This window comes from Callospermophilus lateralis, chromosome 7, assembly GCF_048772815.1.
Source record: "Callospermophilus lateralis isolate mCalLat2 chromosome 7, mCalLat2.hap1, whole genome shotgun sequence".
NCBI lineage: Eukaryota > Metazoa > Chordata > Mammalia > Rodentia > Sciuridae > Callospermophilus > Callospermophilus lateralis.
In genome coordinates this window covers 109274861-109291142 of record NC_135311.1, presented here as the reverse complement: position 1 = coordinate 109291142, position 16282 = coordinate 109274861, and the positions used below count along the sequence as shown (strand labels likewise).

At 44.8% G+C, this 16282-nt stretch overlaps 2 protein-coding genes across 3 annotated transcripts in view; one reads left to right on the top strand and one right to left on the bottom strand.

The window, feature by feature from the left end:
• Positions 1-2302, bottom strand: part of Pomgnt1 (protein O-linked mannose N-acetylglucosaminyltransferase 1 (beta 1,2-)) — a 14109-nt gene extending 11807 nt beyond the window's left edge. The window contains exons 1-2 of one of the 2 annotated variants that reach the window (XM_076860496.1): positions 2268-2302; positions 418-530 (exon numbers count right to left, since the gene is read on the bottom strand). The gene's annotated coding sequence lies outside the window, so the exon portion shown is untranslated. Of the gene's footprint in view, positions 1-417; positions 531-1484; positions 1663-2267 lie in introns of those variants that run through there. The other variant, XM_076860497.1, reaches the window with a different exon arrangement.
• Lurap1 (leucine rich adaptor protein 1) lies at positions 1332-16282 on the top strand. The gene is made up of 2 exons (XM_076860498.2): positions 1332-1649; positions 10722-16282. Exons 1-2 carry the CDS (start codon positions 1452-1454, stop codon positions 11241-11243), a joined length of 720 nt encoding a protein of 239 aa, XP_076716613.1. The 5' UTR covers positions 1332-1451; the 3' UTR covers positions 11244-16282.

Genomic DNA, 16282 nt, shown 5'->3' with positions numbered 1-16282 from the left:
TTTGAGACAAGGTCTCACTAAGTTACTGAGACTAGGAGATGGTCTTGCTAAAGTGCTAAGGCTGCTCTTGAACTTGTGATTCTCCTACCTCAGCCTCTGGAATAGCTATGATTATAGGGCTGCACCACCACTCCTAGCATTCATATTTATCTTAATAGGAAGTCAGTAGACCGTGTTTAAAATTAAGTAGTGGTATAAGTCTGTTACTTAGAATTATGGGTGTAAGAACCAGAAAAAAAAAAAGAAAAGAAAAAGAAAGCGATTGCCTCTGAGAAATGGGAAAAGAGATGGGAAGGGGCAGGCAGGGCAAAGCTATATATTTATTTATTTATTTATTTTGAGACAGGACCTCTCACTAAGTTGCTGAGGGTCTTCCTAAAATTGCTGTAGCTGTCCTCAAATTGGAGATCCTCCTACCTCAGTCTCTGGAATTGCTGAGATTACAGGCATGGGCCACTTCAGCTGGCAGTAGTTGTCTTTTCATTGTAAATCCTTCTATAACCATGGGCTGGAATGACTTGGATTAAAAGCTGAAACAAAACAAAACAAAGTTTTTCATGGCTCCTTACTGCCTGTAAAATAAAGTCCAAACACCTTGGTATTCAGGAGTGTGGCACTCAGACCAGGAGGATGGCCATCACCTGGGAGCTTGTTAAAAATGCAGAATCTCAGGCCCAGCCCCAAATTCATAGAATCAATCTGCTTAATATTTATCTAATTAATTAACTATTTTATGTGTTGTCAGAAGTAGAACTCCTGTGCTCAAGTAACCAATCCTACTATCTCAGCCTCAGAGTAGCTGGGACTACAGGCCAGTGCCACAGGACCCAGCAGACCTGCAGCTTAACAAGTCGGTAGATGATTCATACTCAGAGTGAAGCTTAGGCAGCATCTTGTTGGTAAGCCGGTGCAGGGTGAAACCCTTCAGCTTTAATACAGGTTGCTCTCCACTGGTCTGAATTCTAGCCAATGAGAGGAGTGTGTGTGTGAGTGGTTAGCTAAATTCTAACCCGTTTTTAGACCCAGCTCATTTACTCCAGTAAGCTTTCCAGATCTCTATAGCTATTACCACGATCCTTTAAACTCCTATATCTATTTGAGGTTGTTTAGTCTTCATTCTGCAAACACTTGTTGGGCACCTACTGTGGGCCTAGCTGGACTCAGTGCTAAGGTGAGGAGTAGAGCTGAGCTCTTAGCGCTCTTTAAGGACCAAATCCAGGATCGCCCAGCCCCAGCTATCCAGGGCCAGAGGTTGCGTGCGCAGCACTCGAATATATATCTACCCCCGGCTCCGCGCCGCTTTTCTGAGTGTTACGGCGCCCTCCTCCCGCTCCTGCGCCGCGCGGGCGGGGACCCACCGGTTCCGCTCGGTAAAAGCCGGCGGAAAAAGAGGACCCCCGGGAGTGGACCCCGGCGTCTGGCTTCCCAGCCCGGTTCAGGCTTGGACGCGCATGGAGGGGACCGTGGAGTTCCAGACACCTGACCTGCGAGACGTGGAGGGCAAGGTGGGCAGGAAGACCCCTGAAGGGCTGCTCCGCGGGCTGCGAGGCGAGTGGGAGCCCGGGATCTCTGGCGCGCTGTTGCTCCCGGGGGCGACCAACAGAAGCCCTGGCCTGGGGGACAAGATCATGGCGCTAAGGATGGAGCTGGTGAGTGGGGACACCACAGGCCAGGAGGACGGAGTCCCTTGGGTCGAGAGGAACCTACTCTTGTCCCCAGAGTTAGACTGGAAAGGAAGGAATTAAAAACTCCGCACTTAACTCCTCGGGATCCCTCCTAGATCAGTCCATAAACACTGGGGTGGAGGCAGAGTGACGTCCATTAATTGTCCCCCAAGGATGAGTGGAGTGTTTGGTGAGTCCTGAGGACTGTGGGTAGTTTTTCCTACCAAATAATTTAGGAGAGGAAAGGAAAGGGCTGGGAACTACTCAGAACCTAGCACTTCAAATTCGGTCCCCTCCACATAGGGGCCACCTATTCTCCCAGCCCCCATTTAAGGCAACCCGGTATTTTCTCCTCTTACAAACTGAGAAAGGGTTTGGTTCCTTTGAGGCCTGGAGTGTTTGTGAAAATATTCAGCACAGAAGAAATTTGGGTAAGAGTATATCTCCCTTGCCCTCTTCAGACTGCCTGGACTAGGGGCACTGAAAACATCTCCCTTTCCTTAACATCTCTCCAGCTGCACTTAAAATACCAAGTGCTTCACTTGGACTCAGTTGCCTCCCCTGCAATCGCTAGGATACTGGATATTTGGATCTCATCTATACCTTCTTGGGAGAAAGAGGAAACACCAGTCCTCCCCTGTCTCCTGGAGTTGCAGGTCTAGATTCAGAGCCAAGAGGGCAGCTGGGGCCCCAGCATGCTCCCCAAGGATCTGGTTCTGGTGAAGGAGGCGTGATTTACACCTGCTACCACTTTGCAGCCAGTTCTGAGGAACTGAAGAATTGCCAGCTGAATCCTGGCCCAGAATCAGGAGCCCAGAGTGAGCCTGTCAGCTAAAGTCTTCCTGGAGCCCCACTGTGTGCCAGCTCTGCCAAACTGCTCTGGGAGGGAGCAGAGGAGGAGGTCTTCCCAGGGCTCTGACCTGCTGGGAGAAAACAAGCTAGGAGATTCTGGTGGGTGGAGCAGTCAGGAGTTCCCTGGGGGCAGGATTTGAATGCCTAGTGTGCACTTGCCCTTGAAGGTTGGAGGTGAGTGCCTGATTCTCCAGAGCTGGACTTGACTGTAACCACCTCAAGGAATGCCCAGCTTTGCCTTCACTGTACAAACTTTAGCTCAAGGTCCAGAAAGAGCCTACCTAGTTTGCCCTGCTTTGAAAACTTGTACCAAGTACATATGCTAGGTACTAAGCATCCTGCTGAACACCTTCCATGATGATCTCTCTTTATTTTTATTTTTTGGTACCTGGGGATTGAACACAGGGGCTCTTTACCACTGAGCTACATCCTCCTGCCCTTTTTATTTTGTGACAGGGTCTGTCTAAGTTGCTTAGGACCTTGCTAAATTGCTGAAGCGGGACTCAAACTTGGAATCATCCTGCCTTGGCCTCCCAAATTGCTATGACACCACTCCCGGCTTTTTATTTATTTATTTATTTTTGCCATACTGGGATTAAACCTAGGGCTTTACATATGCAAGGCAAGTACTCTACTACTGAGCCACATTCCCAATCTATATATTTATAGAGTGACATAATACCTTTATTTTATTTGTTTTTTAATTTTTTTTTTAGTTGTAGATGGACACAATACCTATATTTTGAATTTACTTATTATTTTGTGTTTTATGTGGTGCTCAGGATTGAACCTAGTGCCTCACACATGCAAGGCAAGTGCTCTGCCTCTGAGCCACAACCCAGCCCTTATTTATTTATTTATTTATATATATATTTTTTTTTTTTAGAGAGAGAGAGAATTTTTTAATATTTACTTTTCACTTTTTGGTGGACACAACATATTTATTTTATTTTTATTTGGTGCTGAGGATCGAACCCAGCACCCCACGCATGCCAGAAGAGCGTGTTACCGCTTGAGCCACATCCCCAGCCTCTCTTTATTTTTTAATGTAGTGCTGAGAATTGAACACAGTGCCTTACACATGCTAGACAAGCACTCTACCACTGACCCACAACCTCAGCCCCTCAACCGTTTTTATTTATTTATTTATTTTTTGTTTTATTATTATTATTTTTGTGGTGCTGGGGATTGAACTCGCATATAAGACAAGCACTCTACCAACTGAGCTATATCCCCAGCCCCCTTTTTATTTTTTAATTTTGAGTCAGGGTCTTGCTAAGGTTCCCAGGCTGGCTTGGAACTTGTGACCCTTAGCCTCCTGAGTAGCTACGATTACAGACCTGTGCCACTTCATCTGGTTTACATGATATTCTCTCAAATCTTCACAGCAACCTTGTTAGATAAGTGATATTTTATAGAGGAGGCAAGAGAGCTTAAGTAATTGCCCAAAGTCATGCAAAAAATAAAAAGCAAAGTCAGGATTTGAACCCAGATCACCTGACCACATTTTATATCTTTACCATTTAGACCTGTCTTGTGTTATTGAAATGAGGAAAGTGATGTTTTCCCGTACTTGGAGATATTTAAGGGCTTGCCTGAACTCACACAGGGCATCTGGAACCACACCTAATTTCTCTGGTTCTCTTTTCCGACTTGCTGGGAACTACCAGATTATGAACTTCAAGGTGGTACATTTAACTTCTGAATTTGTCTCTGCATTCTTGAGTCATCTGGCATGGGGCCTAAGACTGCCCATGGTTGGGAAGAGGAGAGAACCTTTTGGGGGCTAGAATAAGGGACCCCCTAGTCCATTATTTTCTTCTTCCCTCAGGCCAGGAGGTCATTAATCTCTTAAGGCATTCTGCCCTGCCTACTGGTTATAACCAGGAAGGACAAGGGGAAGAGCAGGGGATTTCCCTTGGCCTCACTGGAGGCGGGACAGGTCCAGACACTTTAAAAACTGTCCTTCAATTGCCCCTCTCCCTGCTTTCCTTTTTGGGAGGGGCCAGTCCTGCCCTTGAGGCCAAGGTCAGCCCTGCCTACTGGCCCCATTCCTGCTTAGCTCCACTAGGCAGAGGCTGAGTGAAGAGCTAGAGTCTGGAATTTGTGGGTATGGGAAACAATGGCAAACTCCCCTCCTCACTTCTCCCACCCAAATAACTGTTGTTATGACAACCCACCTCCACAGAGCAGTTTGTGGAAAAGCTTCAGGCAGGGAAGGGGAAGACATGGGTTCAAATCTAGATTCTGCTTCTGAATCATTTTGTGATCTTGAGCCAGGCCCTCTCTCTCTCTGGGCCTTAGTATTTCTGTCTCTTGGAGGGGGAAGTAAGGGAGAATTGTGAAACTAAATGATTTGCAAGAGCCTTTCTAGTAACAATAGTCTGAGAATCTCAATTCACCACCTAGGAGCCAAAATTGGTACTGAGCAATGAGGGAGCCTACCTGGGACCCTGGGCCTGGGCAGAAAGTCTGATATGCATATGGGGAGGAGTTGGGAGACTTGAATTCCCCCAGGGAGAGAATGGGTTAGGGTTGCCTCTAAGACTGCATCTCTCCTGAGCTGTTATTCCCTGCTCTGTTTCCAAAGAGATGGTACGAAATAACTGTTTCTTTTTCTGGCGAGAAAGCCTTGCTTTTTTCTATTTTGGGGAGTGATGCTATCATAGTCAGGGAATCCCACTGTCACAGGATTATAGAATCTGGTCCTCTGATTCATTTCACAGCAACACAGTACCACCTAGTCCCCTGAATTCTGGGGACCACCAGAGGGGCCAGATAGTAAAGGAAAGAGATTCACAGATCTGAGTGTGACCTACCCAACACTAGGGAGAGCGCCAGAAACAATTGAGCAGGACTTGTTCTCAAAGAGCTCACAATCTGGGTTAGGGAAGGAGGGGACAACTCTAGTACAGGATGAGAAGTGCTGTTGGAACCCTGGGGGGCCTCCTGGGAGTCTGGATCATGAAGTAACATAATTGGATTACTGCCACTTGGAATTGGAGGGGATATATCCTGAAGTTGGAATGCTTCTCTCCTCCTCTTTGTCTGGCTAAGTCCTACCTCATCCCTAACCTTCAAGTCTCATCTGACATCCATTATCTAGGAAGCATTTCTGGCCTCCCTGAATTGGGTTGTGGTATTAACCTAGGTACTTACAGTCCTCTGTGCCACAGTTGTTTCCTCTAGCATTTGTCACTTAATTTGGGGGTAGAGGGGCAGGGTACTGGGGATTAAATCCACTCTACCTTTGAGCTACATTGCTAGCTCTTTTTATTTTAATTTTTTAAATTTTGAGACAGGATCTCACTAAATTGCTGAGGCTGGTCTCAAACTTCTGATTCTCCTGCCTCAGCCTCCTGAGTCCCAGGGATTACAGGCATGTACCATCATGCCCAGCTTGTCACACTGAATTTTAAGGACTTGCTTTATTGTCTTATCTAACCCACAAGACTGAACCCTCTGAGGTCAAGAAATGGTGGCTTTTCTCCTTTGTCTAACACAGTGCCACGCCTGTAAGAAACATTCAATAAATATTTGTCCTGTGACAGATTAATTTTATCTTGAGAAAGGGCAAGGAAAACTTCCCAAGGAAGAAGGCATTTGAGATAGTCCCTGAAGACTGAACAAAGGCTGTGGGAATTTAGTTTAGGAGGGCAGACTCAACCATTCACTTACCTTCACTGCTTTCTGAAATTCTATTAAAGAGCCAATAGAAAGATTATTATTTTTTTTTAAGAAAGAGAGAAAGAATTTTTTAATATTTATTTTTTAGTTTTCGGTGGACACAATATCTTTATTTTTATGTGGTGCTGAAGATCGAACCCAGCACCCCTGAAGATCGAACCCAGCACCCCGCACATGCCAGGCGAGGACGCTACCGCTTGAGCCACATCCCCAGCCCAAGAAAGATTATTTTAAAAGTCATGTGGCAGATGGCTCAGTGGTAAAGCATTTGCCTGGCATGTGTGAGGCACTGGGTTTGATTCTCAGCACCACATATAAATAAAATAAAATCCATTGACAACTAAAAACTTTTTTAAAAATAAATAAATAAAAAAGGCCTAAGGCCATAATGACAATGAGAATAAAGGGAGAAGGTGATGGGAACAAAATTTTGGAAGCTGATAAGAAGAAGAAAAGTAGTAACTAACTCAGACCTCAAAAAAGCTGAATTCTAGGCGGGGCATGGCGGCACATGCCTATAATCCCAGTGGCTCAGGAGGCTAAGGCAAGAGAATCACTAGTTCAAAGCCAGCCTCAGCAACAGCGAGGTGCAAAGCAACTCAGTAAGACCCTGTCTCTAAATAAAATACAAAATAGGGCTGAGGATGTGGTTAGTGGTTGAGTGCCCCTGAGTTCAATCCCTGGTACCCCACCACCACCAACAACAACAACAACAAAAAAAAAGCTGAATTCCAAGCTAGCAGTAGGGCAAGCTGAAAAGCAATGCATTTGCACTAAGAAATTCTCAAAGAATTGGTGTAGTGGTGCACAAGTATAATCCCAGTGACTCACTTGGGGAGGCAGAGGTAAGAGGGTCACAAATTGGAGGCCAGCCTGGACAACTTAGCAAGATTCTGTCTCAAAAAATTAAATGGTCTGGTGATATAGCTCAGTGCTCAGTGGTAAATTGCTCAAGGGTTTAATCACCAGTATCAAAACAAATCAAAACAAAAAGAAAAACTCTCAAAGTCTTAGGAGTTAGATGCACCAGGTATTTCTGGAACTGAGAGCACAAGAGGTGCTGAAACCAAGAGGATTGCTTAAGTATCTGTTTAAGAATGATATTCTAAGATGGTGCTGAGGTACATACCTATAATCCCAGCCACTTGGGAAACTGAGGTATGAGTTCAATAATAAGCAATTATAATTGCCTCAGCAACTTAGCAAGGCACTAAGCAACTCAGTGAGACCCTGTCTCTAATAAAGTACAAAAAAGAATTTCTAAGATCCCTTCCCCTCTCTCACTGTGTAACCAGGTTAATTATTCCTTTATCTAGCAGAGGTTGGAAATAGAAGAGTAGAATGGGAAGGAGGAAGGGAGGAAGGCAGAAAGAATTGAAAGAGAAAACACAGCATGAGAAGTAGTTTTGGTATGAGAACTTTAAATTTTTTAATATTTTATATTCATTTAGGTGCTGGGATTGAATGCAGGGCCTCAGGCATTCTGTATAATGGCTGAACAGCCTCTAGTGTGAGGACTTTTGTTTAATGCATTTAGTTTGGACTTGAATTAGGACTGTTATTTCACTGTTAATATGTTTGTCCACATTAGGAAAGAATTAAAGATAACCTCCATTATCTTATGTCTTTAATAGTCTGTATTATCTCATATCTCAGTTATTTATGCCCATCTCACCTTATTGGGACTATAAACTTCTCTCTCTCTTTTAACATTTTTTAAAGTTGTACATGGGCACAATGCCTTTATTTATTTATTTTTTATTTTTATGTGGTGCTGAGGATCGAGCCCAGTGCTTCACACATGTGAGGCAACCACTCTACCACTGAGCTACAACCCCAGCCCTAAAAACTTCTCTTAAGCAGTGGCAATGAGACCTTTAAAATGTAACACAGAAAATTAGAAGACAATGGAACAATGTCTTAAATCTCAAGGAAAAATTAATTTCAACCTAGAATTTTATATCCAGCCAAACTTACTGCTGTAAAGCTAGAATAATAACATTTTAAAACATGTAAAGTTTCAACCTCTACATGCATCCAGAGGGAGAGTACCACTCACCTGAATTAAGTAGTAAATCAAGAAAGAAGGTACTGGGGTTGTATCTCAGCAGTAGAGCGCTCGCCTAGCATATGCAGGGCGCTAGGTTTGATTCTCAGCACCACATAAAAATAAAATAAAGATATTGTGTACAACTACAACTAAAACAAATATTTAAAAAAAAAAGAAGAAAGAAGATATGGGTGGCATCTAAGAAATAAAGGATCCACCTTAGGAAAGGCAAAGGAAATCCCTAAGATGATAGTGAAGCAGAGACAGATTGAAGCAGATCAGAAGCCTTCTAAAGAGATACTACTCAGTTACTCAGGAGGCTGATGCAGGAGGATCACAAATTCCACACTAGCCTGGGTGTCTCAAAATAAAAACTGAAAAGGGTGTAGTTCAGTGGTAAAGCACTCCTAGGTTCAAGCTCCAGTACTGAGTGTAAGGTGGGGTGAGATGCCTCTAGAAGATAGAATAGATAGATCATCTCATGTGATGTGTTTGAAAGCTTTGAGAGGGAAATTCAGATAATTGGGAAGAATCTGGGAATGATCTACTAGTAACTACATAGCAAACTAGGCAATAAGTCTAAGCAAAGCATAAGGTTGTAAGAAATAAAAAGTAACTATTGTAAAGTACATAGCTTGGCTATAAATAGCATTTCAAAATCCTAATAAGGTAATTGTATTGCCTTTTGGGAAAATGAGGAGGTGGGAAGTATGTCTACATAGCAGAGGAGTGGGGAGTGGGTTAAAGTTAAATCCTTAACTTCTTATAGTGTGGGAAGTCAATAGAAAAATGTTCAAAATTTAAAAATCAAGAAGTTGCAATAGAAGCATGTGATTTGGAGGCTAGGCTGAGGCAGAAGAAATATGAATTCCAGGCCAGTCTCAGGAATTTAGGGAGGCCCTAAGCAACTTAGAGACCCTGTCAAAAAAAAAAAGGGGGGGGCTGGGGATGTAAATGGTAATTGCTCCTGGGTTTAATCCCCAGTACCCAAAATAAATCTTGTGTAACTGTTTGCTTCCATGTAAGCATCTATTGATTTGACTAAAAGTGAAACTAAGGGCTGGGAATGTGGCTCATAGGTAGAGCACTGGTCTAGCATGCTTGAGGTACTGGGTTCGATCCTCAGCACCACATAAATATAAAATAAAGATATTGTGTCCACCTTTAACTAAAAAATAACTATTTAAAAAAATGAAACTAAATAAACTAAAAAGTCATGTTGTGGCAGGACCTTGGGTCCATAAAGAAGTATGCCAGAGGTGAAACTAGAGAGATGGGCAAGAACCATATTACTATAGGCTTTTGAATGCCAGCCACTGAAGTGTTTAGATTTCATTCTCTAAGAACAATGCAAAACCAGTAAATCCCTCTTGAGCAAGAGAGGGACAGGTTCAGACTTGTGCTTGGGAAAGGTATTTTAGTGCATCTGAGCTGAGAGGGACCCTGGAGATTACCCAGAAAATCAGAATTATTTCCAGTACAGACAGGGAGACTGGTGTTAGATGAAGGGAAACCATGAATCCCAGCCAGTGGGATGCTGATCCTTCTTAGCTCTGGCCAACCTTTTGTTCTCATAGCCCAAGCCCATAGTCTTGTTACCAGTACTCTGAAGGGACTAGGGAACTAGGTTAACTCGCTCTTTATTTTTCAGCTCCCACCTGCTTTTTGTCCACTTCCCAGGTAACAATCTATCAAGCTATTCTTTGGCCGTTTCTAAGTCTTACTGGTGAATCTGAACCAGTTCAATAGACTAAATGCCCTAAATATGAAGTTCTAGCCCACCAAACTAGAATTTAATTGGATTTTAGTATTTAACATTACTAAGATCTTATTCTGTGCTAGGTACTATGCTCTCAGTGTGTAATAGCATTTCAAAATCTTTATAGCCACCCTGTGAGATGAGTGATTTAGCCCTATTTGCAGTCAAGGAAAATGAGACTCAGAGAAGAGTCTCAATAACACAGCTAGCTCATCAATAGTGGAGCTGGAGCTGGGTGCAGTGGAGCACATCTGTAATCCCAATGGCTTGGGAGGCTGAGGCGGGAGGCTCGAGTTCAAAGCCAGCTTCAGTAAAAGCAAGGCACTAAGCAACTCGGTGAGACCCTGTCTCTAAATAAAATACAAAATAAGGCTGGGGATGTGGCTTAGTGGTTGAGTGCCCCTGAGTTTAGCCCCAACCAAAATAGTAGAGCTGGAAATTTGTGGGGGGGTTGGGGAGGGGGTTTCTGGGGATCAAACCCATGGCCTTATATATGCTAGGTAGCACTCTACCACTGACCTCCATCTCCACCCTGAGCTGAAATTTTAAATAGTTGACCATTTTCTTCTAAAACCCATTCTCCACATTCTGTTTCCATGCTTCTTGAAAGCAAAACACATTTGGTTGGTCACTAAGTAGGGGTCTCTGGAAATAACTGTGGAAGCCCATCGCTCAGACTTGTGACTAATTCCTTCTTCCACTCTCCCAGGCTTACCTTCGAGCTATTGATGTGAAGATCCTGCAGCAGCTGGTGACCTTGAACGAGGGCATTGAGGCAGTGCGTTGGCTGTTGGAGGAACGGGGGACACTGACCAGTCATTGCAGTAGCCTCACCAGCAGCCAATACAGCCTGACAGGCGGGAGCCCAGGCCGCTCAAGGCGGGGCAGCTGGGACAGCCTTCCAGACACCAGCTCTACTGACCGGCTGGACAGCGTCTCTATTGGCAGCTTCTTGGACACTGTGGCCCCCAGAGAGCTTGATGAACAGGGTCCCCCAGGGGCTCCCTGTCCTGAGATTGACTGGACAAAGGTTATACCTGGTGAGGAGAGGGCCAGGACTGAGGTGGACCTCACAGCCACCAGGCTAGGGAGCTTAATGTCTCTGAGGAAGCCTCCAGGGGAGGGGCTCCAAGGTGGACCATTGGAGCCACCAGAGGACGAGAGTGCCAAACTGGACTTTGAGGCCCGCTGGTACTGGGGACAATGCCAAGATGATGTGACCTTCTTGTAACAACTTTCCCAACATTTTGTACTCCTATAGATCTTTCATCCCTTGGCCCTGGTCTCCTACAAAATTTATTCTCCCTCAGTCAAGGAGTAGGAATAGGATGCTCTGAAAATCAATTACCATGAAAACCTGGCTCATCATAACTCCTGTCGTAGGGAGTCTCTACCTTTATCCCTCAATTACCAGGCCCCTAGAGCTATTTCCATAGAGAGGTTAACTACAGGTGGGTGTCTCCTGTTGTGAGGGTTTTTCTATCCTCTCTCTGCCCCCCTCCCCCTAGATAAGGATTTATGACCCATAGGAGATCACTAATGAGGAAATTGGGATGTAATTACTTCATTCAAAGTCTAAAAGTCTTGCCACCTCTTGGTCAAGAAGACTGAGACATTCAGGGCCAAGCCTTCCTGGATTAGCCCTCCCAGAATCCTTGGGAGTTGGTAGACCCTCCCCTTCCTACCTGCTGAATGATGTCATTTCCTGCTAGGATGGACTGACTTTTTGTCTGTTTCAGTCTTTGGATGGTCAGTATAAGGGTGTCTGCGCCTCTGCTGCTAAGTGATACCATATCACTTCATAGCCTTACCATTACTTCATTACATCACCCCTCCTGGCAGGAAAGTTGCTCACTGGTGGATGTTTGTGCTGCTTTTTGGAATGTTCTTACCTTTTAAACAGGGAATTCTCATTTTGTCTTAGGGGGTCTCACGCTCTCTATCTACATCCCTGTCTGGTGCAACACTTTTGTCCGTTTGCTTTCTGGGAGAGAAACTGTTAGGGCCTCCACCTAAGGCTCTGAGTCAGCTTGGCCCACTCTGCTACAGACCCCTGTCTTACCCAATCCCTGGGCTGCCCCATTCTAATTTTGACTCCATTTCTGCCTGCGGGAAGGTTCAGTTTCTGTGTCTCTACACCTTCTCAGTTTCCTTTTCAGGCCTCAGGCCTTTTATATGCAGATGAGTCCTAGCCTTCTCACCCACTGTTGGGAGGTGGGGAGAGTGAAGTTTGAGGCCCTCAGGGCTCTGGGGTAAAACCAGAATCTTGGAGGGTGGGGAGGTGTTATCTTCTCTGACTCTGTAATTGCCCTTCCCCCACCTGGTCCAGCCTTCCACCATTTGGTCACAAGAATGCCTGCCTGAGGTTGGGATACAAGGAATCCCCTTGTCTGGGCCACAATGTGGGGGTGTGGCAGGAACAGACAGAGGCTCTTTGGTCTCTGGGCCCCATCTTGGGAGGTGGGCGGGAGCAAGGGAAAGTCCTCCTTTCTCCCTTAGAGCAAGCCCCCTTTACTCTTGGACCTAAGGAGGGAGCAGGGGACTGGCTCTGGGGCTGGATCTCAGGACCCTAGCTAATTACACCAAAGAAGGAATTCACTGAAGCTGCCAACCTGGGGCTCAGAGAGGGGACAGGCCTAGAGGCCAGGGGGGATAAGGACTATGGCTGATGTTAGAATGAATTCTTGGAGATTAACCCTTTGGATTCCCAGGTGACTGCCCCATATGTTGGCCCCTGTTTTTTGTGGGCCCTAATCTAATTTGATTACTGGAGGGGCGGGGGCGGGGGAAGGGAATAAAAGAGGGTCTTGGTATATTCAACGTGCCCTCCTGAGTTGGAGGAATCTTCACCAAACCTTGAAATAACTCCTGCCATTTCTCTACTTTTCAGTTTTTGTTGGGGAAGGGAAGGAAGCCAAGTCTCTATTTCCCTTAAAACTCAGATGTTGTTAACCCCCACTCCCATCCTTCTGAGCAGTCCATGGCTAGCCCCGAAAGATCCTCTCTTCTCCTCTCCCTCAAAGTGAAAGAAATGTCCAAAGTATCCTCTCAGCCTCTTCTCTTCTGCCTACCAGACCTCTCTTTACTGCTGTTCATGAACCTGGGGCTCCTGACCCCTTAAAGACTGGGAATTCCAATACTCTATTCCAGCCCCTTCTCCACAGCCATTTTATAGTGTTCCCTTTAATGACCAAAGTAACCACCCTTCCTCATGGACATCATTATATTCCTTTTTACTTTTTCTGGGGGTGGGGGGTGGGGGATGTGTGCTTAGAGACGCTTGTGTGCTGGGCACTGAGCTATACCCCCCAGCCCCATTGTATTCCTTTTTGAGTCTCACTTCACATAGTCTCACTTCACCAACTTCTCAACTGAAGAGGTTGCCTGCCCTCTTGTGGCCTTTATGCACCATTGCCAGCGTGGCTGGGTGGAACCTTCAAGCTCAAATAACAGTGCAGCCTCCTAGAAGACCAGCCCTCTCAGTACACAGACAGGCTGGGGACCCAGGAATATATAGATTTGCCCAGCATAACCCTTTGTGAAACCTCCAAAGCCACACTGTTCCCAGTCAACACCTCCAAAGCCCAAAGGAACTGAAAGCAATTTCCTCTGAATTGCTTTGACCCCTATTATGTCATCCCTAAAGAATCAGCTCCCCGTCTTTAGAGAAAGGACTGCAGGCTCTGTAGAATAGAAGCTTGGGCCTGGACATCAGATAGGAAGAAAGCCAATCCCAGACCAATCATGAAAGAAAAGTAGGACCAGTCATTGTGCGGGCAGAGCTCAGCATTTCAAACTTGTAGGTTACAAGTGGGGCTGTTGTGGGGAGCTGTGAAATTAGGAAAAACACATGGATCTTGCCAAGATTGGGGTATATCACAGGTCGGGGTATTATGTATAAGTTGGATAGGCACCTGAAAGTGTTGAAATGTTGGAGAGGTGAGGCAAGTGAGGCTGCCTAGGTAGTCCAGGTAGATCTGGGCATCCTGTGTTAATACCTTAGACTCCAGTTCCCTACCAGAGAAAGGAGCCCCACTTGTCCTTCCTGTTTCTAGACTAGCTGGGTGAAACTCAGCTGGTCGATTACCCTAGACTTTTCTGGGTTATAGGGAAGAGTTTCTTGGAACCTCAAAGGAGAAGGGAGGAAAATGGTGAGAGATGTAGGAAAACATGAGAATGAGCTGGGCACAGTGGTGCATGCCTATAATCCCAGAAACTCTGAGGCTGACACAGGAGGATTGCAAGTTCAAGACCGGCCTCAGCAACTTAGTGAGACCTGTCTCAAAATTTAAAAAGGACTGGGGATGTGGTTCAGTGGTTAAGCACCTCTGGGTTCAATTCCCAGTACCAAAAAAAAAAGGAAAACAGGGTATCTAAAGTATGAATAGAAAAAGCACTCTGGGGGGCTTTTGCCAGGGATCAGGGTAAAGATAGAAATTAAACTGCCCATGGGCTGGGGATGTGGCTCAAGCGGTAGCACGCTCGCCTGGCATGCGTGCGGCCTGGGTTCGATCCTCAGCACCACATACAAACAAAGATGTTGTGTCCGCTGAAAAGCTAAAAAATAAATATTAAAAAAAAAAAAAAAAAAAAGAAATGAGGGGCTGGGGATGTGGCTCAAGCGGTAGCACGCTCACCTGGCATGCGTGCGGCCCGGGTTCGATCCTCAGCACCACATACAGACAAAGATGTTGTGTCCGCCAAATACTAAAAAATAAAAAAAATTAAAAAAAAAAAAAAGAAACTGCTCATGACAGCTACAGAGAGCACTTGAGAGGGTAAGGAGTGACACTGACCAGAATGGGTCCATCAAGGGAACATTAAACCATGTGAGTGGACAGGTGTGAAGGCCTGTGCTTAGAGAGCACCAGGCTGACTGGAAATTATGGCAGCTTTGGTGAGAAATACTTGGGGTAACAGTGGACACAAGCTAATTTGTGCTTTTGTTGCCAGGCATGTACTGGGTATTCAGTTATACCTGTGTGCCTGTTCAAGGAATGGAGGGATGAATGTGTGTAAATTCACAAGGAATGTGACTTACAAAACTAGTTAACTGATTGTTTATATTAGGTAATTGAAAACTTATTCTATTTAATTCTTAGCAACCCTATAAACAGTACATAGTTAACAATGTCTTGTTGCTTAGAAATATGCTCAAACTCAGATCATATCAAATGAGCCATAATATAAAGCTGGGTCAGTATCACTTCCTACCCAAACCTCCACACTTAGTCTTAGGAGAATAGGTATTGCTGCTTAATAGTAGAGGCAGGTTCCTGTTGCTGTAATGAATCACCACAAGTTTAATGGCTTAAAAACCATATCTATCTGGGCACTGTGGTATATGTCTGCAATCACAGTAACTCAGGAGGCTGAGGCAGGAGGATTGCAAATTTGAGACCCCCAAACAATTTGTTGAGTGAGACCCTGTCTCAAAATAAAAAATTAAAAGGGCTGGGGATGTGGCTCAGTGGTTGAGTGCCCCTGGGTTCAATCCTGGTACTAAAAAGAAAGAGAACTTGTAATCCTCTTGCCTCAGCCTCCCAAGCCACTGGGATTACAAGTGTGCACCACCAAGCCCAGCTGCACTGTTTTCTCTCCAGGACCATACTGTGCTCCTGCTTCTTCAGGCATGAGATAATTATACTCCTAATGAACTAACCTGGGTTCTAAGAAAGGTAGATTATCTTCTTTTTAAATTACTTTTTATTCTTAAATAGGTTTTTTTTTTGCAGTGCTGGGGATTGAACCCCAGACTTCACATGTGCTAGGCAAACTACACTGAGTCACAGCCCTAGCTCTTTTTCCTTAATAGTTCAGCTGGGCTCCTTAGAGCATGATGAATTCTCATTGTCAGTTGATACCAGGCCCCTTCTTTTCATTTTCTTTTTTTGTGGTACTGGAGATTGAACCCAGGGCCTCATGTATACTAGGTAAAGCACTCTACCACTGAATTTCATCCCAGATCTTTTTCATTTTGAGATGAGAGTCTCACTGAGTCATCCAAGCCGACTTCAAATTTGGGGTCTTATTATTTTAGCCTCCCGGGTAGCTGGGATTATAAGTATGCACCACTATGCTCAGTTCCCTTTCTTGTTTTCTTTTGATCCCTGGTCCCTATGCTTGTTCCTGTCTCTGATATAGGCATACACAAATGTGTCAGTGTATGTTTGGATATGTATGTATCTTTAAATATGTGTAGTTATGTGCTTACATGTTTTAAAATATATGAATGATATACTTAAAGAATAAACTAGCTTCTATAATGAA

Excerpts from the sequence above, each read along its gene's own strand:
- Lurap1 (XM_076860498.2), top strand. The coding sequence starts at position 1,452 with ATGGAGGGGACCGTGGAGTTCCAGACACCTGACCTGCGAGACGTGGAG. Across the intron at positions 1,650-10,721 it reads TGGCGCTAAGGATGGAGCTG|GCTTACCTTCGAGCTATTGA; the intron begins GTGAGTGGGGAC and ends CCACTCTCCCAG.